Raw genomic sequence first — 19847 nt, forward strand, 5'->3', positions numbered from 1 at the left:
AAGGTCCAGCTTGCAACAAGGGCATAGGTGCTTCCTGTGTTACAATGGCACCACCACGGCCAAATCAAGACTCGAGGGTTGCATTCTATATGTAGGACGCTGGGATCCAAGCGACACCCAAGATCTTGGTCTTCGCATTCAAGTGAAGCTTAATTGACTCGGGGCCAAGTGACATTATACAAGCCCGGACAAGGGCGGCGAATCTGCTATATACCGGAATTTGGCAACTTGTGATTATAGATGGTGTTCGCGTTCTGGAAATTCGATAGCATCTCTTTAATTGTCGACAAGTGAAGAAGAAAAAGGCGCAATTCGGCTGAACCACTATGTGGCAGCTTCATTGGGTTGCAGGGTTGGTGGCGCCGATTCTCTTCACGAGAACAATCGCTTTCACGCAACCATGTATCTACCAAGCTGAAAAATGTGGCTTCACCATGATCTCAGCCTATGGTATACCCTCGCTGAACAAACCCGTCCTAGACAAGCAGATAATGACCCTGGCTAGGCTATGACCTCTCAGAGTTGGTGGCTGCCGTAAATGAAACGCCATCGATTCCACCCCTCCAAGCAGATAAAATCCCACAAGTGATATTTCATTGCCAAGATATCCTCGGGAACATTACTGGAAACTCTTACTGCGTAAATGGATGTCTATCGGCACTCACACTCACCATGGATGATCAATGCTCAGTAGGAGGCAATGGTACATGTCCACCAGGGAATAGTACAGTCACGATAACATCCACATCGACAACGACAACTACAGCTACGACGACAGTATCTGGAGGTTCAGTCTCATGTGTTCGACAATGCCAGACATGGTGCTTTGGTAATAACTCCAACTTTATCGATCCAACAAAAGCTCTGTTAGCTATGCCAACTCTGTTTTGAATCAGATTTAAATCAGATACCACTGCCATTTCTTGACTTCGTTTTGATTATTAGTTTGACTGAGTTCGGCGGTTTGTCTAATTGATTTCTATTGCCTGGACATTTTAAAACTTGTTTCTCTGAAGAATAGAATTTTGAAAAACAAATGGAAGATCACCACTATACCAAATTTATCTCGGAATCATTACCCTAAGCCATAAATAGACGAAATTGAAGCTAATGGCCACAGAGTACGAAGTCTCATTTACAAATTCACAAACAAGCTACGCAACAAAAAGAAATAAAACATTGTGGTTAAAAACTTGAAATTAAACTCCATGCTAGTAATTCACAGCAATCTTCTCATTATTGCCTGAATACCTTATAAGACGACGCAAAGTAATGAGCAACAATATAATACTCTCAATTTCTACAAGACTGCAAGAAAGGTGAAGTGAAACAGTATACTTGAGGTTGACAGGGAGTCTATGCTAGGCCCACAAAATGGATTAAACATGAATTGCACCCTCTCATCCTGGAATTTCACAGCTAGAACAAACGCAGAGCTCTATAGAGCAGATTTCACATGATGCATTGATCATTGCGAGTACCAACCTTGCTGTCGCATCCAGCGAAGCAGTACGAGTTTCCAGTGATCGTACCCAGAATATCACTACAGTGGAAAAGGGTCTGGGAGATTTCAGCGTTGGTGAGGATGGGAATGGAGACAGTGTCGTTGATAGCCGCAATGAGCTGGGCTGTAGTGTAGCCTGGATAATGAGTATGGTAAGTATTTGAATGACCTACTATGCGGGAAAAGACGAACTATAAGGAGTAGCAAGAAGCGCAGAACCGCACTTCAGCGATTGGTATTGACAGTTCGTCGCTTGTTGAGCCTGAGTGCCGAGAAGGATACAGGCAATGGACAGGGAGGTCTTGTAAAGCATGTCGACTGTTGCTAGCTTGTAGCGATAAAGTATTGACAAGATTCAGTAGCGGATAACTTCTACAGAACTGAAGAAAGCTGTTCATGTAGCCCGAGAAATAAATGGTCATATTTATACTAAGTTTCTCATATCAAATGGCGAAACCATAAAGCAAGTAGTCTGACCCCTACCACAAAATCCATTCTCAGAATCTTACAAGGGGGTTACTCTCAGCACATGATGACCTCATGGAAGAAACGGTCCCTCTTTCCTATATGCAGCGTGGGATACTTTGAACACAAGCTATAGATCTTGTACAACGATCTTGAAGGTAAATGAGGCTAGAAAGGAGATCCTTCATGTTACAACAATTGGGGGTGTGCGCTCTGTGAAATGTCTCGGAGTGGACGAGAGTAACCCTACGGTTACTATAGCTCCGAGGGTATTGTATCCTCACGTGTAAGAAATTTGGACCCAAGCTAGATAACTTTGAACGTGTCTTGGATACTTCTTCGCCAATCAATTACACACGGCCAGCTGTAGGATAATCAACGACAACCTTGGAAGCGGATATTCAATATCTGGGTACAATTAATTTGTTAACCTTAATTGCGCCCTATCATGCCCACTGTGAACATAGTAGTATTGATGACTTTTCAAATCGGATCATAAAATGAAGAGAAACGAGATAATGCGACAGTGAAACAACCCTAACCGAGGTCAATATAAAATCTCTATATACCGAGTGATGTAAACAGACAATACTTCCATCGCATATCCACGGTCTAGTAGATTGATTTTTCCTTATAAGACGGAGTGAGAAAAGAATGGACCGAAAGAGTGATGAAACGCATGGAAATACGCCTGAGGAGCTATCATTAGAGTGAAGGTTGATCGGGATATGCAAAAGCTTTTGTCAATCTCCGGAGGAAAACCATTCATTTACTCATACGTAGCCCTTAGAATGAATTCATTAGTCTATCAAGCATACAAAAGGCGCTTAATCTATCTACCACTTCGATTGCTACATTTTCGCTCGGTATGAGAAGGGCATATGTGAAAAAGAAAATAGCCTCATTTCAGGAATGGATCAGACATTTTACTCACTAAAACTTATCTTTGATTAAGATTCGAATGAGGTTGCCGAATAGAATAAAGATATGTAGCCAGGAGCTCGTAAGCCACCAATAGATGGCTAGATGATGATTGGATTTCTCCCTCCCTGGTAGTTAAGTAGCCCAAGGACATTTCGGGCATTACTGCATTGTTGGCTGGCCAAAATTACCACCCTGTATTTTCCATAGCTAGTCATAGTGCAGAAGATTTGGTCAATTTTGATCAAATAACCTGAAAAGATTGGTCGCAAGTTTTTAACAGTGATAGGTAGTAGCCAGATTAGTGATGTATACTCACTACTAGTAGTTAGTAATATCAATTCGATCTAACTATGATAGAATTGGCACAATGTACGACACCAGGCAGCAAAGTTTCCCAGGGGCTTACATATCATATAGCTTGCAGGATCTAAGCAGGAAGCTGAGACCAATTCCATATCACTCCTATACTATCATATGACGATTCAGAGCTTTTGATCCATATCCGCATCTGCCATTGGCTCAGGAGACAATGAGCTCATCGCTACCCCGTACTTGTTACAACTCATACCCAAGACTTTTCAGACACATGTGGATGAAATGTCATCGTTTTCTTCGCCAATCTTAAATAAATTAAATATCCAGGCACTTTCTCCACAAGTTGTGTTGTGGCTGATTCTCTGGCCGATTCCATGTTTCTCGGCCCTACACATGTGGGGCGATTCCCTGTTATCGGAGACTGACGCAACGATCGGCACGATGACTTCAGAGAGCGATCACCTATTAAACCCCGGACTTGTCGCACCCCAAGTAATCTAGACTCTGCTTATAGTGATTTTAATCTTTTTGAATTTTTTGCAACCGTCATTCATTCCCGTTGGTTCTCAACAATATGGCTACAGCTTATGCTTTGAAATACGATGTAGACCTTACGCAGATGCCCCTGTGCAGCGAGGACTCAATTTCCGGTAAGTTATTAATAGTACATGTATTTCAAGAAAAAAATTACCCCTTTCAGTATGCTGATGGAAGAAAGATGGCTCTTCAGTCCCAGAAACCTGCATAATGTGTTTAGAAGAGTTGGAAACTACGGATTCCTTTCGACAACTACCATGTGAACACCTGTTCCATCAACCGTGCATCGACGATTGGATTTGCAACAGAGATACGACCTGCCCTCTTTGCAGACAGACATTCTATGATTTGCGACAACTTCGACAAAAAGAAGAACCTCCGACACGATCTGTCAATAATAGAAGGCAGAGCCAAGGACAAACCAGACGAATCAGCTCGTTCAAAGGCTGGTGCAAGAAGAAGTTGAATGGATCGAGCGAAGCATTGCCCACTGTTTCCGCCCGTCAATAATTGAAAATATTTCTCTGTATATAGTACTTAGAGGTACCATGTGATATGAAGTTACGACCGTTACGATTATATGAAAGTGGAACTTGAATTTGAGAGATCCCGAACGATAAAGTGTATTCGATAATGTACTGGACGATGTTTCAAAACTAGCGATCCGAAAGAAACGACAAATATTTCTCCATGAGTCCTCGATCAAGAACTGGGAAATGGAGGTTCTTCCCTAGCGTAGCCAGCATGCGACCTGTGTTCGTGGAGTCATATAATGGCATGTTCTCGTAGAGCTCCCATCTTGTCAGACCACGGTGGGCCCTTTCAGCTAGCATAGGCTGGAGCGGTTGCAGCCTCGCTGGACAATTATCCAACAGGGCATCGACCCAGTCTTGATATGGGATACCTTTGATTGGTTGTTGTGATGTGAGGCTTGCAAGATCCATTGCCTCGTTCATATCAATCGATACATCGCGACTTGGTGGAACAATATGGTAAGCGTGGCCGAGTGAAGTAGACGCTGCAGATGAAGCGATATGCAAAATAATCGCATTGACATAGTCTACAGGGACAAACTCTTTTCGTTGATTCGGAAGAAGCGGATAGCAGCCGATTTGAACGCAAGACTGGATCAGGCGACTGAAAAAGTCATCTGGGTTGCATGCTCCAGTCTGACTATGGCCTGTGATAAAGCCAGGGCGGTAGATGGCAATAGGAAAATTGCGGTCCATGAGACGTCTCAGTAACCCTTCAGCAACCCATTGAGATTGGGCATACCCATGGTCGAATGGAAGTGCTTCGACATGCTTGAGGAGAGGCTCATCCTCAGCTATCACCTTGGTCCCAGTTACAAATCCAGTAGGACCGAAGCAAGATATGCTGGAAACATAATGGACCGCCTTGGTGCGACCTCCTGCACAAGCCAGTCGTACAATATTTCTCGTGCCGATCACATTCGCTGGCCGATGGAGGGAGTATGGCTGAGTGTAATTAACCTTGGCACCGAGGTGAAAAATCACGCTCGCCCAGTTGGCAATTTCGTGAAATCTTTCATAGCCGAGTCCGAGGTAAATATCCTCCAAGGATCCGCAAAGTACCAGTAATTTATCGGAGAAGCGTTCCTCCCACTGGCCATATTTTCCCATGGCGTGTTTGATGCGCTCAAGGCCTGCCTCGGTACTCGCCGCCCGCACTAGACACCCCACTTGATGTACTTCATGTGCGCGAAGAAGATCGGCCAAAAGAAACGCCCCGACAAAGCCAGTGCCACCGGTAAAGAAGACGCGTCCTTCTGTATCCCGACGCCAATCAATGACCCGCCCTGAGGGAGGAGCAAGGTCATCGCCAATATGTGTATCCTGGACCCATATTTCGCGTTCATTACGAACAGTTTCTGATACACGATCATGCGATTTTTCAATGATTGATGCAAGATCAGCCAACTTCGAATGATCGTAAAGAGTCAACAGCGAAATATTCGCACCAATATATCTTCGGATCTGGCTTATCAGAAGCGATGCTTGGAGGGATGTGGCACCCAGTTGAAAGAAATCTGTAGCGGCATCATCCGGCAAAGACGGGAGCCCAAGTATGCTGACCCAAAGACCTGCCAGTCTCTGTTGAGTGTTGCCAGTGTCCACATTCTTGCTTTGAACCTCTGGTTTTGTCCATCGCTCACGATACAACATCACAAGGCGTTTGCGGTCAACCTTTGCATGGCTATTGAGTGGCATCTTTGGGATCAACTCGATTTGAGGCACCATATAATCTGGCAGAATAGACTTGAGGGAGTCAATCGCATGTACCACTGCATGTGGTTTGGCTGAAATTGGCACGGCAAAGGCGACTAGAAGAGAGCCCGCGCCACCATTGGCTTCAACCTTCAGTGCGACTGCCTCGGAGAATTGTTCTGTCCGCAACATTGCAGTTTCGACAGCCTCGAGCTCAACTCGATATCCACGAACCTTGACCTGATGATCCTGACGTCCCACATAGTCGATCTGTCCATCAGGACGTCTCTTCACTCTATCGCCAGTACGATAGAATCGTTGGTCTTCGCCCTCTGCCTGAAAGCGAGCGAATGCCCTTTCATTCTTTTTAGGATCGTTCACATATCCAGGAGATACGCCAGCTCCGCCGATCCACAATTCGCCTTCTTCTCCATCCTGAACTGGTGTTCCAGACTCATCGCAAATATAAGCAATGGTTTTACCGATCGGTTTACCGATGCTGACAAGTCCGTTTTTCAGGTCCTCTGGAACAATTCGGTGGGCAAGGCAAAATATGCAGCACTCCGTAGGGCCGTATGCATTTATTAGCTGCTGTGGCGGACCGTGCCGAAAAATCGTTTTGATCGCGGCCACGTTCGCAGCTTCTCCACCAATGAAGCATATTTTGAGTTGCGCAAATGCCCGTGGATAGGTCGATGCAGCTAGGTTCAACAGTGCGGTTGTCGTTGCCATGACCGAGATCCCCTTCTCCGAAATGGCGGCAGCCATCGCTGGAAGATCCAGAAGCACAACCTTGCTCAAAACAGCTATCCGAGACCCACGCAATAGAGGTACCCATATGTCAAAAAGGGAAACATCAAAGCTTGTATTATTGACATGGGCAACTGTGTCGGTCGGGCCAACGGGCTCGAAGGGTGCATGATAGACAACCTGCAGAATTGAACGAGCAGCAATCTGAACTGCTTTAGGTTCACTTGTGGTTCCAGATGTGTGAATCAGATGCGTCCGATGGTCCAGAGTTGTGAGAACTGGGATTTCACTCCTCACTGACGAAGAGCCTTTGGTCGTCAAGATTGAATGATCGTTTATATTGAGTCGTACAAAGGAAAGCTCTCGGTCCATGTTTTGCTCGTCGACTAACGCATATCGAGCCCCGAGCTTTGCTAGTCGACTTTCAATTTGCGCATCCGGTAGTGTCGGATCCATAGGTGAGCAGCTACCCCCGGCATAGATGACGGCTATCTGGGCCACTATGTCTGTCACGCCATGCTGCACAATGACACCAACGGGCTCCTCAATCTCTAAGCCCTGGGCTCTAAGTTTGTGAGCAACTTGTAGAGCTTGACAGTGTAGCTGATGATACGTGAGGGTCGTTGAGTCATCAAAAACCGCCACAGAAGTCGGCGATTGTCTCGCTTGGGCTTCGAAAATCTGGCCGAGACCATGGCCTTGAGTTACGACCAGGTCATACTCCTCCCTATAGGTCAGTTTCTCAGACGGCATTGATATAAAGTTGAAATGGGTTGGTCAATTCAATGATAGAAGGCGTGATGCAGTGGAGATGTTCTGAAGTATTGAATTTGTATCTTGATATGCTCAATTCGGACCAGGACAGCTGCCAAAAATTCCCCTTGTCTGCTAAAGTTTGATCTCCACAGCCTACGGGGCAGTAAATCAGCTCAAATCACAAATTTGAGACCCAGCCAGCCAGGAACTGCTGTCTTGTGCAGATGAAAGCTGTTCCTACCGATAATAGGAACGCGACGCAGCTTTCGAGTAGCTGAATGGTTCCTAGAAGTACTGGCGTTCAGCCAGCCAGCCTAAATATCATGCACCGCGCTGTCAGACAGAGAGCTCCACTAGGATGATTTAGAGGGGTTTTTTTACTGGTGGGGGTTACCGACATGCTTGGGTTGCCTAGAGGCGTGTGCATGTGGATGTTATCACAGTTCGAACCATCCAGGGCTAGACAAGAAAAGCACAATAAACTTCAAGTTTCCACAAATCTATGCAGATCTCATTAAAGAATTAAATTACCAATTCGGTGTGAATACAAGAGACGTGACATCTCAAAGTAGTCTTTTATGCGAGAGTGACGTAAAATAAGCTAGCGTTGTCGTGAACCGTAGAAACCTATCCCCGAGAAGTTCTTTTTGCTAGATGGGCAAGCTGCATTACGAGATTCAGCTGCTCATAATAGAATAGTCTAGCTATCTTGCGTGTCGATCCCGTTCGTCTTTCATCATTAGCCTTTATTGCCGAACCGAGCTGCGAACCAGTCCTTAAGGGAAGCCAGGGCGTGTTTATCCTCTGGATATCCTAATGCAATTGCTGTTGCCTTCTTCAATTTCTGAGCCGTCTCACGTTCGGTTGGACTTCCAAAATACATCCCCCCCGTAATCTGCGTAAACCCGAACATGAGCTTAACATCTTCCAGTTCATGGATGCCATGTGTGTCAAATTCCTCCCACGATGGGAGTATGGGAACCCATCTTGCTTCACGGCATGTTGCCTCTTGGAAATCTGCTACAGCCTCAGGGAAGCTGCGGATATCGCTAAGGACATGAATGAAGTGGCCGTTCCAGGATTCCGGATCTAGGAATGCACCATGCACGATATCACCGAAATCATCTGAGATGCTTATCCAGGGCACATCTTCCTTGCCACCCCAGAATGGAGTGCGAAAGAACAGACAGCCAGAATCATTAGGGAAAAAAGGAAACCCTCCAAATATTGGGGCAGCTTCTTTGCTCAAGAAGTTTTCTAAAAACCAGGCTGCTCCGAGAGGAATCACAGACTTGAAGACATCAAGATCTTTAATGTATTGCTCGATCTTGTATTTCACTGGAAATGGTTTAGTCATTCAACTATCAGCACAAGATGCGTAATTTAGAACCTACTGTCCATAGCTTTCATAGAAACCTTCCCGTTGGTCATCTCGGTGCATGAAGGGCCCGAGCTGAACACAATGTGCTGTACTCCCGCTTCCGCCGCAGCATCCACAATGATTTTACCCATGTCAAACTCGGAAGGACCATCTTGGTTTGCGAATATCTAAAATTTTCATGATTGATCAGTGTGACTTCTTCCTTTTTTTAATACATAATCTGGCTAGACACGGACCTTATCGTCAGAATTGATATTCAAGAAGATACCCCAAGTATCCTGGAATGCGGTTTTCATCTGATCAAGATTGAAACCATTTGCTTGAACCATCTCTACTCCAAGAGCCTTGAGCGCATTGCTAGACTCTGACTCGAGATTTCGGGTGATTCCCCGGACATTAAATGCCTTGTTCTTCACCAATGAACGGGCGACCGACCCTCCTTGGTTACCAGTAACACCGAAAATAGTGATGAGTTTGGGATCCATATTGGCTTATCGTTTGGTAAACAGATAAAATAAAGGTTGGAAGTTATTTGGAAAATGACCCTGTGGTGACGAAAATCTAAGCTCGACCTTTCATTCTCCAAGCCATCTCAATTTGAATGGCGTGGTCGGCTTCTTTTGCCTTACCCAGGTAGCTACAAAGAACCCCATAAAATCCACAATTATGCTGGAAATTGATTCTCGCCGCGGAGTGTGACAATGTAATACCAACTTGCAGTTCTAATTATGATTGCACAAATATGGACTAGTGCGAAGTCGGCTATGATCGCCGACTTGCCCGATGACCACGGATTAATATTTGGTAGTCACCATCAGTAACAGCTACATTTCAAGGTTGCTGTCAAAAAGCCTTGACTAATACTTAAAGCCCGCATTTCATACGTATCTCCGGTTCGTCGTAGTTGAACTCTAAATCTAGTTCAGCTGTCACATACCGAAGTGCATATGTACATCCCGCCCACCTAGTACGGAGTACAGGCTCCCAGCATGCGCATGCAGCCAGCCACAGCCCACGAAACGCCACCAACTGCTCGCTCAAAATTTCCGAAATTTAGCTCCCATTGTTTGCTAGCAGCTAACCACTCTCCAAGAGCTAAGACACCATCCTGCATTCACAATGGCCCTTATCTATGCCCCCACTCGTGAAGCTCGTGCGTCGCGGATCCGTAGGTTCAGCGGAACATGGCCTTGCCAAACCCCGTATTCCTTTAGTTCGTGCGGATCAATGTTGTCAGACTGCGCCTCAAAGTCAAAATTCCAGAGCAAACGAGCAACTATCAATCGCATGTTCAAGTACGACAAACTAGAGCGGAAATGTGATTAGCAAACGTCGCTTGCATAGTGCCTGTTCATTCGACACATCTTACTTCATTCCGATGCACTTTCTCGGACCAATTGAGAAAGGTGCCCAAATCTGACGGTTGTCTGAGGCAAACTCGGGATCACCTAGCCATCTCTCCGGAATGAACTCTTTCGCGCGCTGCCAGTATCTTGGCGATCTGTATGCTGCGAGGAGGGCTACTGAAACCCATGTCTATATGCGAGTAGCGGAGGTCAGCTGGATTCGATGTCGTGTCAATGTGGAGATAAAATTAGTAAAAAGTTACTGACCCCTCCAGGGACCCATTGGCCATCAATGTAGCTGCCAGCCTTGGGGGTGATGCGATGAAATCCCACAGGAACAGAGGGGTGAATACGAAAGGTTTCCTGGATGACAGCTTTCAGATACTTCAGGTTACCAATAGCATTGAAAGTAATCTCATTTTCGTGTGTGAAACTAGAGCGAATCTCTGCCACGAGTTTCTGGTAGCTATGAGGGTTGTGGGTTAAGTAGTAGAACAGCGACGAAAGAGTTGTGGCTGTTGTCTCAGTGCCGGCAGTTGAGAGAATGTTAATATTGTCGACCATCTCATCCTCCGACATCCCTTTCAAAATGTAGGAAGCAAAATCTGCTTGAGAACCGGTGTCTGAGCCGGTGTCTGCTTTCTCACGTGCTCGTACATACTTCCGGACGTTTTCCATGTGTCTCTCGGAAGGATCACTGATTTCTCCGGGGATCAACATCTCGAGTAATCTGTGGTAGGGCTTGAGTCGGTGAGCGCATTGAATGAAGTGGGCGTGCTTCATAGTTCTGAATATGACATCTGTCCATTCATGATAATCTGCCAATTCCAGACAACCGACAGGTTTCCCCGAATGAAAGTGCGCTCAAGATGTCGAAGACGAGAAAGTTGCACCAAGCACCAATATTCGCTACCCCAGCTGCATTTGGATAATATGCTTTGCCGGATCTATTATAGCGAAGCTTGTTCATCATGACGCTGGTCAACTGTTGAATTGTCGGTTCTTGTTCTTTGATCGCCTGATCGGAGAACGCTGGAGCCATGAGCTTCTTGATCCGGGGATGTTCGCGGGTGTTGGCAAACAAAAGATTTTCCGCCATCCCCGATGCCTGAATATAAACAGCTGGGTTCTTTTCGAAAGTAGCTTCTTCCGTGGGTTTGTTTCCAAATATTGTTTTGTTGGCCGACACCGTCAAATAGGAGATTTCGTTGGGGCCGACTCGAACAACCTCGCCATACTTCTCATGAAGTCTTGCGAGATGCTTGCAGCTGTCTCCTTTCACCATATAATAGACATAAACAAGCTGTGTCGCTGCATCGAGTTTGGGACCGGGGTATTCTCGGAGAGGATGGAAGAAGAGATTGTACACTGCAAAGCCCGCGTGGAGAACGATCCACTGTTTCTCAGGTTAGTCGAGTATGGGACGAAAAATGAATTCTGGGGTGATACCGCTCCAGTGAGAAGAAAGACTCCTTCAAAAATCTCCATTTCAATTGCCGAGTTTCGTGTTTTGAAAAAAAAATAAAATTAAAAAATCGTGGTGATGCTACAGATTTTGCTAAACTGGCAGTATGCGATGGTTTCTGTCCGTGTACCTTAACATAGGAATTTACAAGGCTTCACCGCGATACCGGCGATTGCCCCCCCAATCCTTTGACAGGAAATCTCGGACTAGTCCATTTAGAATGTTGCTGCTGGGGAGCTGAATTGCCACTCAGCTGCCCCAGCTGCCCCCTCATTCCCGCAGTTCATCAAGGAAATCACCTGCAGGCGATTGGTCGCCCTACCCGCAATGGGTGGGGAAGTGTGGGTTTCACGAGTTTGTGAATTATTGATGCCTACAGCCTTTGTCCCGCGCTTTATTTGGCACCAACTTTGCTATGACGTTGTTTGGCTAAATCTCATTTAGACTCTCATTTACTAGAGACTCCCCCTTTTCCAACTTCCCCTAGGAGAAGACTTTCATCAAACCCCAACCATGAGCCGTCTGATCGATAAAGAACCACCATACGAGCCCGAGACCCCCTTGAGGCTGGTTGTCGCAGGGCTTTCGCGCACTGGAACAGCGTGTAAGTTCTCTTCCGGTCATCCGGTACCTGATTGACTGACTCTCTAGCTTTGTATCTGGCCCTGCAAGAACTCGGGTACACTCCATGGCACATGTGTGAACCGATTGACAACCCAAGTCGCATGTACAATCAATGGACCGAAGCTATGAAGTGCAGATTCTTTGGAAATGGCCGCCCATATGATCGACAGGATTTCGACAAGCTACGAGGGCCATACGATGCGCTACTGGACATCCCGGCATGTCTCTTTTGGGACGAGTTCCAAGAGCTGTACCCAGAGGCCAAAGTTATTCTCACAACGCGATCTGCAGAGTCATGGTTCAAGTCCATCCATAACACAATAATTCCTTGGCTGGAGAAACCTCTTCTCAACATCCTTCAGCACTTCGATAACAAAAGATTGGGACCTGAAATGCGTATGGTCAAAATGGCCTACAAAGTGATCTGCAAGAACAATTACCACAGCCATCGAACTATGGAGCGCTTTACACAGCACAACGATCGGGTTCGAAAGGGGGTTGCACCCGAAAGGTTTCTCGAAATGCGACTGGGTGATGGATGGGAGCCACTATGCACGTTCCTCGGTGTGCCTGTGCCCGAAAAGCCATATCCCAGGGTCAATAACACGAACGAGTTCAACCAGGGGGCGGGGGAGGCAGATACTGCAATGTTGATCGCACTAATCAGGCCGTGGCTGGCTGTGATAGTTCCTGTTGTTTTGGCTACCTTGTGGTTCTTACTCCTGGGGCGATAGGCTGTCTGCAAGTCTTGGGATAGTAGCCCCTGTCAAATAATATGAAAGGTTTTCCACACGGGTAATTCGAAGCGAGCTCCATCTGTCGTAGAATAACTATTGTTTAACTTCCGCTAGTGCATAGTTCATGCGGGCTGTCAAGTCGGGGTGCATAGGCGCCTACGCATGGAGGACGGAGAACACGAGTTTGAGATAGGGGTCTCAGCTGGTCAGCTTTGAAATTGAGCTCGCTGCATGCAATGCGTGGCACCTCTTCTGCATTTCATACAGCCAGCCACCATTTGAGTAAGCACCTAGAACCAAACCGGCGCCTCAGCTCATCCCATGAGGGGTTATTACATCGACCAGACTAATGCAAGATTGTGATACTCCTCTTGTGTCGATGGCTCGAGGCTCCTTGGATCGCCTGTGCTGCATATGTACAGTTTGATAGGGGCACTCCCCCCTTTCCAATGATCATTATCTTTCTCTACATCCTGGTAAATCATTCCATATCTTTGGCAGTTACGAGACAGTTTCCAGATCCTCTAGAAAAGTCCGATCATGACTCTCACATTCGAAGAACAATCGAGCGATCTTTACAGCTCACCTTATTTAGTCGATTACTACGACTTAGTCGCTCCTAACTCACGCTCGGTCGATGATGCATCTTTTTATTGGGAAGTTTACCAAAAGCTTTTCGCTCTTCGATCGCCTACTCCCGAAGATCCCTTCGTCATCTTGGACGTTGGGACGGGAACAGGCCGCGTCCTCCACGGCCTCGAATCAAACGCCATCAATTCAGAATGTGAATTTGTCAACACTGAGATAGTAGGTGTTGACAATGCCCAGCACATGTTGGATAAAGCCAAAGTGATCACGACAGGAATTTTGAAAAATTGTGTCAGCTGGGTCCATGGATCTGCTCTCAATTTGAGAGAAGTCATGGACGCACGCAAACACAAGAAAGTCGATCTTTTGATATTCTCAATCGGCTCCATCAGTCATCTTTATGAGTCTGGCCAGCCAGAGGAATTCCTAAACCAGACTTCCAAGGTCCTTCGCCCTAGAACTGGACGAGCCTATGTATCAATTTACGATGGCTCTCTGCTCAACCCCAATAAGAAGATTGCATTCCATCAACCTCAGGGTGTCAGCGAATTGAAGAGTGCCGTGTTTGCCTCGATAGTTTATAGAGAATCAAATCACAGAGGAGAGCTGGAAAGAAACGTTAAGTTCCTCAAGTTCGAGCTGGAAGTCGTGGATAGCGACAACCAGTCCGTCGTGGAGACGAATCATATTTCAATGAAGATGCGGCAATGGTTAGACGATGAGCTCATCCTTCTCTCTTCGGAGACTGATGCATGCTTTGTTGAAAGTGTCAGAGGGGCCCATGAGACGTTTTATGTGTTTAAGGCGATTGAGACTGGAAGTGAATAATTTTAAACAGACACTAGTAGAAAGTCTCAATGTTTTCTTCCCTGCCAACTTGAAATTGCAAATACTCTAGCAATTGCTTCTTCGATGCTGAATAATTCTATACGAGCGAGGGGCTATTTTAGCGGAATCTATTAAAGCTGCAAAGCCCCCTTTTTATCGGTCACATCGCTTCCAGATCTGTCACCATTTCTCTACTTCGATCGAACTTGTACCTTGACTCTTCTACATTTTCTATTCACCCGGGACTTACTTATCTTTCAGCTCTCTTTGAATCTCCTTACTGTGTGTTACTCTTTACATATACTCGAAAATGGGATGCTTCATCAGGGTGCGATCATCGGGCGCTTTTGTTCTTGTCGCAATGTGCTGCTCAATCTTCACCGATACCTTTCTTTACGGCATGGTAAAAACCTGCGCCTGAGTAATGCTGATCAACATAGAACCCGAGCTAATAACCAGCAGATTGTTCCCATATTGCCATACCTGCTCATAAACACCAAAATAACCTCGAGAGACTCAAGTACAACCTCCCTCTACAATTTGATGACAGAATCTTACGCATATTTTCCGAACCACAGTTCAACAATGGACATCAATTTTGCTTGCATCATACGGCGCTGCATTGTTAATCGGCTCTCGTAAGTAACATGAAGCAAGCACAGAGACAAATTAACCATCAGCAGCACTGGTCGGTCTACTAAGTGATCGGATCCAATCCCGAAAATACCCTCTACTTGTAGGCTACATTGCAATTGCCATATCGACCTTCTTCTTTCTCTTCGGAAGATCACCGGCCATCATTGTTATCGCCCGGGTTTTCCAGGGGTTATCTGGTGCTATCGTGGGTGTTCTGAGCTTCGCGATTGTTGCAGACACTGCCAGTCCTGAAAAGAGAGGGCAGTATATGGCATTTTTATCTGCTTCATTTACCTGGGGAATGATCATGGGCCCTGTTCTCGGAGGACTTTTGTATGTTCTATGGTCTATAATACAATTGCATCTGGCGCTGAAAACCGATATCATCTAGGTTTGATAACTTTGGCATCTACGGGGCTTTTGTGGTCCCAATCTCATTGCTTGTCTGTGACATCATTCTCAGATCTTTAATGATTGAAAAGAGTGAGAAACCTCTTCGGTATCCACGATTCTCGCATTCGGACATCTAATGTTAAAACTTGTAGGAAATCACGACTCAGAAGTGTGCGGACAAGACCAGGCCGAAGAAGCTCCCTTGCTGTCCACACAAGGCTCCACGGGGAACGAATTGCATCTTCGCAATTTTGTTGATACCCGCTTCATCGCAGCCATAGTTACTGAAACCACGATTTCATCCATTCTTTCCGCATTCGAGAGTGTATGTTCGCAAATTGGTGAAATTGATAGCAATTTTGCTAATCTCCAAGCCACAGACCCTCCCACTATTCACAATGGAAACATATGACTGGTCTTCAACAAATTCCGGGCTATTGTTTCTAGGGATATCTCTCCCCAGCCTTCTTAGCATTCCAATGGCCAAATATTGCCGGAGCTGGGATCGCCGAAGAACGGTCGCCATTGAGCTTATTCTAGCCTTTTTCCCACTCTCTGCACTGCGTCTGGTTGAAATGCCATCTTCGAGTCACCAGGTTAGTTTTGTTGCTTTCGTGACCTGCGTCGGGTTGTTCATGACCACCTCGCAAGCACAAGTCATGGCGGAGGTGTCGGATGCCGTGCGGCAGATTGAGGCGAAGGAAGGGATCGATAGTCGTAAGAAGAGTGGAATGGGTACTGGTTACGCGTTTTGCAATGTTGCTATTGCTCTTGGGCAATTCCTGGGTCCTATTGTTGCCGGCTATGCGAGATTGGGGCTGGGATGGGGAGGTATGACACTAATCTTGGGTGGTATCTCTGGATTTGTTGGTCTCGTATCTTTGTTTGTCAACGTGTGAAGTCAACGTGTGAATTTCCAGTAGAACTGATCTAGAGCATGAAGATAATACTGTTCGTTTTCCCTGGTGTCCTGGAAACAATTCAGAGTTGAGAGAGTGAAAAGTGAAAAGTGTTGATCCGCGGGGGGGACTTGGCAACCCCGTGACGCCTTGAACTCCGCACTCCGCACTCCGCAATCGACACTTCAAGACCTCAACAACCAACATCGCCGACCATGTACGACTCGAATCGTAGGTTTCCACCATACCCCTTTGCCTATCTATCATTTTATTGACAACTACCAGGCCCGCACCCCCTCCTGGCCCAAGTGCCACTAACAGTATCGCCTTTCATCAACCTCCCCACTTCCGTCACCTTGCCATACACCTACAAATCCGTGGCCTCAACCCTGCCACCTTCCGTCACTGTCGATCCCTTAAATCCGGATTCCAAGGCACGCTATGTCTTATCCTCCAACGGCGAGCATGCCGCCCATCCAGACGATATCCTTACCGCTTGCCAATCTCTCGAGCAACACTTGAAGAAGACCCGTGATGATTCCAAGGCAGCACTCAAAGCCTGGGAAGACTCAATCCAGCAGCGGGAGCTGGCGGAGAAGCGCCGCGTTGCACCTGGGTGGCTAGACCGCGATGAGAAAATACTTCAACCCAGCCGGACAGGGGCATCGCCGGAAGCCAAGGGGGAGAGTCTGCTAGACAGCTCTTCGGGTGATCAGGGATCGTCCATGCCTTCTATGCAACCCCGCAATGAAGGAGAGGAGCTGGACAGGGCATTTGGGGCTCTGGGCATGAAATGAACTTGCGACACTAGATGCCGCTTGGACACAATGCTGATTGCGCTTTCGATTCCACCTTAGGGTTGATGATGGAATTGCATGCGCCTACGATTGCGAGAAAATGAGCACTCCGCCACAAATTGCCCGAAACAAGACACTGCACTATCAGACATGCGCTCTCGTGTGCATTGCAGCGGGACAGATTGGGATTTTTCCTATATCACGTCAAAATCGTTGTTTCCGTCCCACAACTCCCTTCTTTTGGACCAACACCAGAGCCATCTGAGCACGAGGCTGCGCATTCTTTCTTCTGGGGGAATGCTTCCAGAAAATGCGCCTAGCCAAGGAAGTGAGGTGCAGATGGGAAAATGAAGTTTACCTCGATAATCACCAAGTCTTTTATGCCCAAAATTGATTGCCTAAACTACAAGGCACCGAAGATTTTACTATAACTATGGTTTTCAGAGCTTTGTAGTTTAGGCATCTCAATTTTGGGCAACGAAGACTTAGTGGGAGTCGCCTTCTCTCTCATCCCAAATATAGGACGTCTCATGCGCTCTTCCTGGAGGAGACGAGTTGTTTGAAAAAGTCATTCTCCCTCACCCAGGATGTCTTGACTCGCATTTCCAATAATTCACAGCATCTCTTACCCAAGCACCTTCAGGGTGTGGACATATTGGACCTGATGCAGTCACGATGAAGGATGGGCACTGGACAGACTACTTTCAACACCAAACAAACATCGACTCTCCATTCAGCTTATGCTGTGGAGGCTCCCATATCTCCTGAGACACGACCGTACACTCCAGCAAGGACTGAGTGAAGGATGCAGGACATTGCTCTATCGAAGCGCCTCAAAACGGTGATGCGTTGGACCCGAAATTCCCAAGTCGGAAATCAAGGACGGTCTCGGATTTTCGAACTGCTGTTACTGCACCTGTTACTTGTCTCCCTGGTGCTCAGATTGTAGCGATGTGGATGTGAAGGACTGTCTATTGGCGACTCCGTTGCTTTTTTCTTTCTTCGGTTGTCGTTTCTATGATTAGGATAGTACTTAATTATTTACATACCTAGGTATCCATGTGACGCACTGGATAAGTTTAGAAAGTTTATTCTTGTTTCTCTCTTGGTTCTTCTATTTCACTTTTTATAATTCATACAATGAGCCGTCCAATCACTCAGTTCTCCGCCACTTAGTCTCATCATCATCCTCACCGTCTTCCCCATCCTGCTCCCCATTCTCATTCTCCCGGGAATGCACATTTCCAGCCCCAGGCCCAAGCGGGAGAGACGGCGGCTCACCCCCAGCAATCCAATTACCCTCCTCATCAAAGAACTGATCCATATTCTCCGCCGTAATCCACCCAGAGCTCCCATCAACAGGAGGTGGCAACCCCCCCATTCTCAGAGCCGGTCATTCCCTCCCCAAGCTGGAAAAACGAAGGCTCCGCACCATCGGCTGTGAAAAACTTCGCCCCCTCGTCCTCGTCCTCGTCGCCCGGCTCAACGGGGTCGGGGTGTAGGTTCGAGCAAGCAGACACGGCATTGTACAGTGTTTGAATGGGGCTTTCCTCAGGCTCATCGGAGAGTTCATCGGAGGCTGTGCTCGTTGTCGCGTCGGAGGGCAGCACAACTGTCATTGTAATGCATTCTTCTTCGTCGTCTTCGCCGGAGGGAGCGCTCGGTGTCGCAATCTGCATGTAAAGTCCTTGAACCTCGGCATCGGAGGCGCCCGGTACGCGCAGGCGCTGGATAGCGTGGAGGGAGATGGAAGGGTAGGGGATTGAGACGCCTGTTGAGGCGGAGGACGAGAAGAGAAGGAATTTACTGCGAGGCGGGTTAGCTCAGAACATATACTTGGGATGTAAAGGGAATAGTAGAGACTTTGCGGCGAATGCGCCGGTCCTTTACTGAATGCGCGCTTGGTATCTGCAGAGCAGAAAGAGAGAACTTACTCGGAGGTCACCCAGGTCTCGACGTTGTCAATGGCAACCTCTTTCTCCTGCTCATTCTCCTCGGTTGCGGTTGATCCATTTGTGGCTACTTCGCCGCGTAGGGCGTTCAGTGTAGGGGTGGCGACGAGGTCGCGCTCGAGAATCACGACCTTGCAACTCTGGCTGTGGTAGTGTAGCACTGTCGGACCATCGTGGAACGAGGCCGGTGTGCGCGACTGGTGTTCGGCGATAGGGACGAAGGATGATGTATCGGGGGCTGTACGGAGAACCTCCATCTTTGGCGATTGGAGAAGCTTGACGAACTCAGATGCTGGGAGGGGAAGGGAAGATGAGGTGAGGCGAGGTGAGATGAGTTGTGCCGGTTGAAAAAAACGAAGTTCCAAGGTTGAAAGCTGGTTGCGGCAGGACAGCTTCGGGCGGAGTGCAAGCTTCAACAGCTGAACAGCTCAGTTACCCGAGAGAAGTGCGAGGGATAACCAGATAAGCTCCATAGTTTTATGATTGATTCATTCAAACTGTATTTACTAAGTTCCAATGGTTACCCCCTTACATTTTCAAATTCAAGTTCAACTTCAACTTGAACTTGAGTCGACTGAGGCAATCATTACCTACCTACCTAGGTAGATAGGTATGATACTGCCAGTGATCCTCCAAGTTGTGCTAATATATATTTCAAGTTGTAACTAGTGAGGTCTAGCACCTAGCACCTGGGCATCACCTGACAGCCTGAGCCCTCCTGG

The 19847-nt window shown here is 47.0% G+C and overlaps 9 protein-coding genes across 9 annotated transcripts; 4 read left to right on the plus strand and 5 right to left on the minus strand.

The window, feature by feature from the left end:
- Positions 1-1452: 1452 nt before the first annotated feature.
- On the minus strand, positions 1453-1817 carry N7533_003931 (uncharacterized protein; the record flags this gene model as incomplete). The annotated part of the gene is made up of 2 exons (XM_057100581.1): positions 1453-1640; positions 1697-1817. The coding sequence occupies 2 exons, from the start codon at positions 1815-1817 to the stop codon at positions 1453-1455; spliced, it is 309 nt and encodes a 102-aa protein (XP_056960211.1).
- Positions 1818-4401: 2584 nt separating this feature from the next.
- Positions 4402-7476, minus strand: N7533_003932 (non-ribosomal peptide synthetase; the record flags this gene model as incomplete). Its single annotated transcript, XM_057100582.1, has 1 exon — positions 4402-7476. One exon carries the CDS (start codon positions 7474-7476, stop codon positions 4402-4404), a length of 3075 nt encoding a protein of 1024 aa, XP_056960212.1.
- A 742-nt stretch (positions 7477-8218) lies between these two features.
- On the minus strand, positions 8219-9345 carry N7533_003933 (NmrA/HSCARG family protein; the record flags this gene model as incomplete). The annotated part of the gene is made up of 3 exons (XM_057100583.1): positions 8219-8817; positions 8874-9027; positions 9097-9345. 3 exons carry the CDS (start codon positions 9343-9345, stop codon positions 8219-8221), a joined length of 1002 nt encoding a protein of 333 aa, XP_056960213.1.
- A 645-nt stretch (positions 9346-9990) lies between these two features.
- N7533_003934 (cytochrome P450) lies at positions 9991-11694 on the minus strand (the record flags this gene model as incomplete). The annotated part of the gene is made up of 5 exons (XM_057100584.1): positions 9991-10165; positions 10230-10396; positions 10474-11006; positions 11047-11602; positions 11656-11694. 5 exons carry the CDS (start codon positions 11692-11694, stop codon positions 9991-9993), a joined length of 1470 nt encoding a protein of 489 aa, XP_056960214.1.
- Positions 11695-12184: 490 nt separating this feature from the next.
- N7533_003935 (sulfotransferase family protein) lies at positions 12185-13029 on the plus strand (the record flags this gene model as incomplete). Its single annotated transcript, XM_057100585.1, has 2 exons — positions 12185-12275; positions 12323-13029. The coding sequence occupies 2 exons, from the start codon at positions 12185-12187 to the stop codon at positions 13027-13029; spliced, it is 798 nt and encodes a 265-aa protein (XP_056960215.1).
- Positions 13030-13572: 543 nt separating this feature from the next.
- On the plus strand, positions 13573-14448 carry N7533_003936 (class I SAM-dependent methyltransferase; the record flags this gene model as incomplete). The annotated part of the gene is made up of 1 exon (XM_057100586.1): positions 13573-14448. One exon carries the CDS (start codon positions 13573-13575, stop codon positions 14446-14448), a length of 876 nt encoding a protein of 291 aa, XP_056960216.1.
- Positions 14449-15033: 585 nt separating this feature from the next.
- N7533_003937 (MFS transporter) lies at positions 15034-16376 on the plus strand (the record flags this gene model as incomplete). The annotated part of the gene is made up of 5 exons (XM_057100587.1): positions 15034-15086; positions 15151-15417; positions 15476-15567; positions 15630-15802; positions 15858-16376. 5 exons carry the CDS (start codon positions 15034-15036, stop codon positions 16374-16376), a joined length of 1104 nt encoding a protein of 367 aa, XP_056960217.1.
- A 215-nt stretch (positions 16377-16591) lies between these two features.
- On the plus strand, positions 16592-17173 carry N7533_003938 (uncharacterized protein; the record flags this gene model as incomplete). The annotated part of the gene is made up of 2 exons (XM_057100588.1): positions 16592-16607; positions 16662-17173. 2 exons carry the CDS (start codon positions 16592-16594, stop codon positions 17171-17173), a joined length of 528 nt encoding a protein of 175 aa, XP_056960218.1.
- A 1355-nt stretch (positions 17174-18528) lies between these two features.
- Positions 18529-19382, minus strand: N7533_003939 (Voldacs domain-containing protein; the record flags this gene model as incomplete). Its single annotated transcript, XM_057100589.1, has 2 exons — positions 18529-18979; positions 19108-19382. The coding sequence occupies 2 exons, from the start codon at positions 19380-19382 to the stop codon at positions 18529-18531; spliced, it is 726 nt and encodes a 241-aa protein (XP_056960219.1).
- Between the last annotated feature and the right edge of the window lie 465 nt (positions 19383-19847).

Source organism: Penicillium manginii (assembly GCF_028828005.1).
Source record: "Penicillium manginii strain IBT 31320 chromosome Unknown utg000004l:1.0-7231830.0:1.0-7236170.0, whole genome shotgun sequence".
Classification (NCBI taxonomy): domain Eukaryota; kingdom Fungi; phylum Ascomycota; class Eurotiomycetes; order Eurotiales; family Aspergillaceae; genus Penicillium; species Penicillium manginii.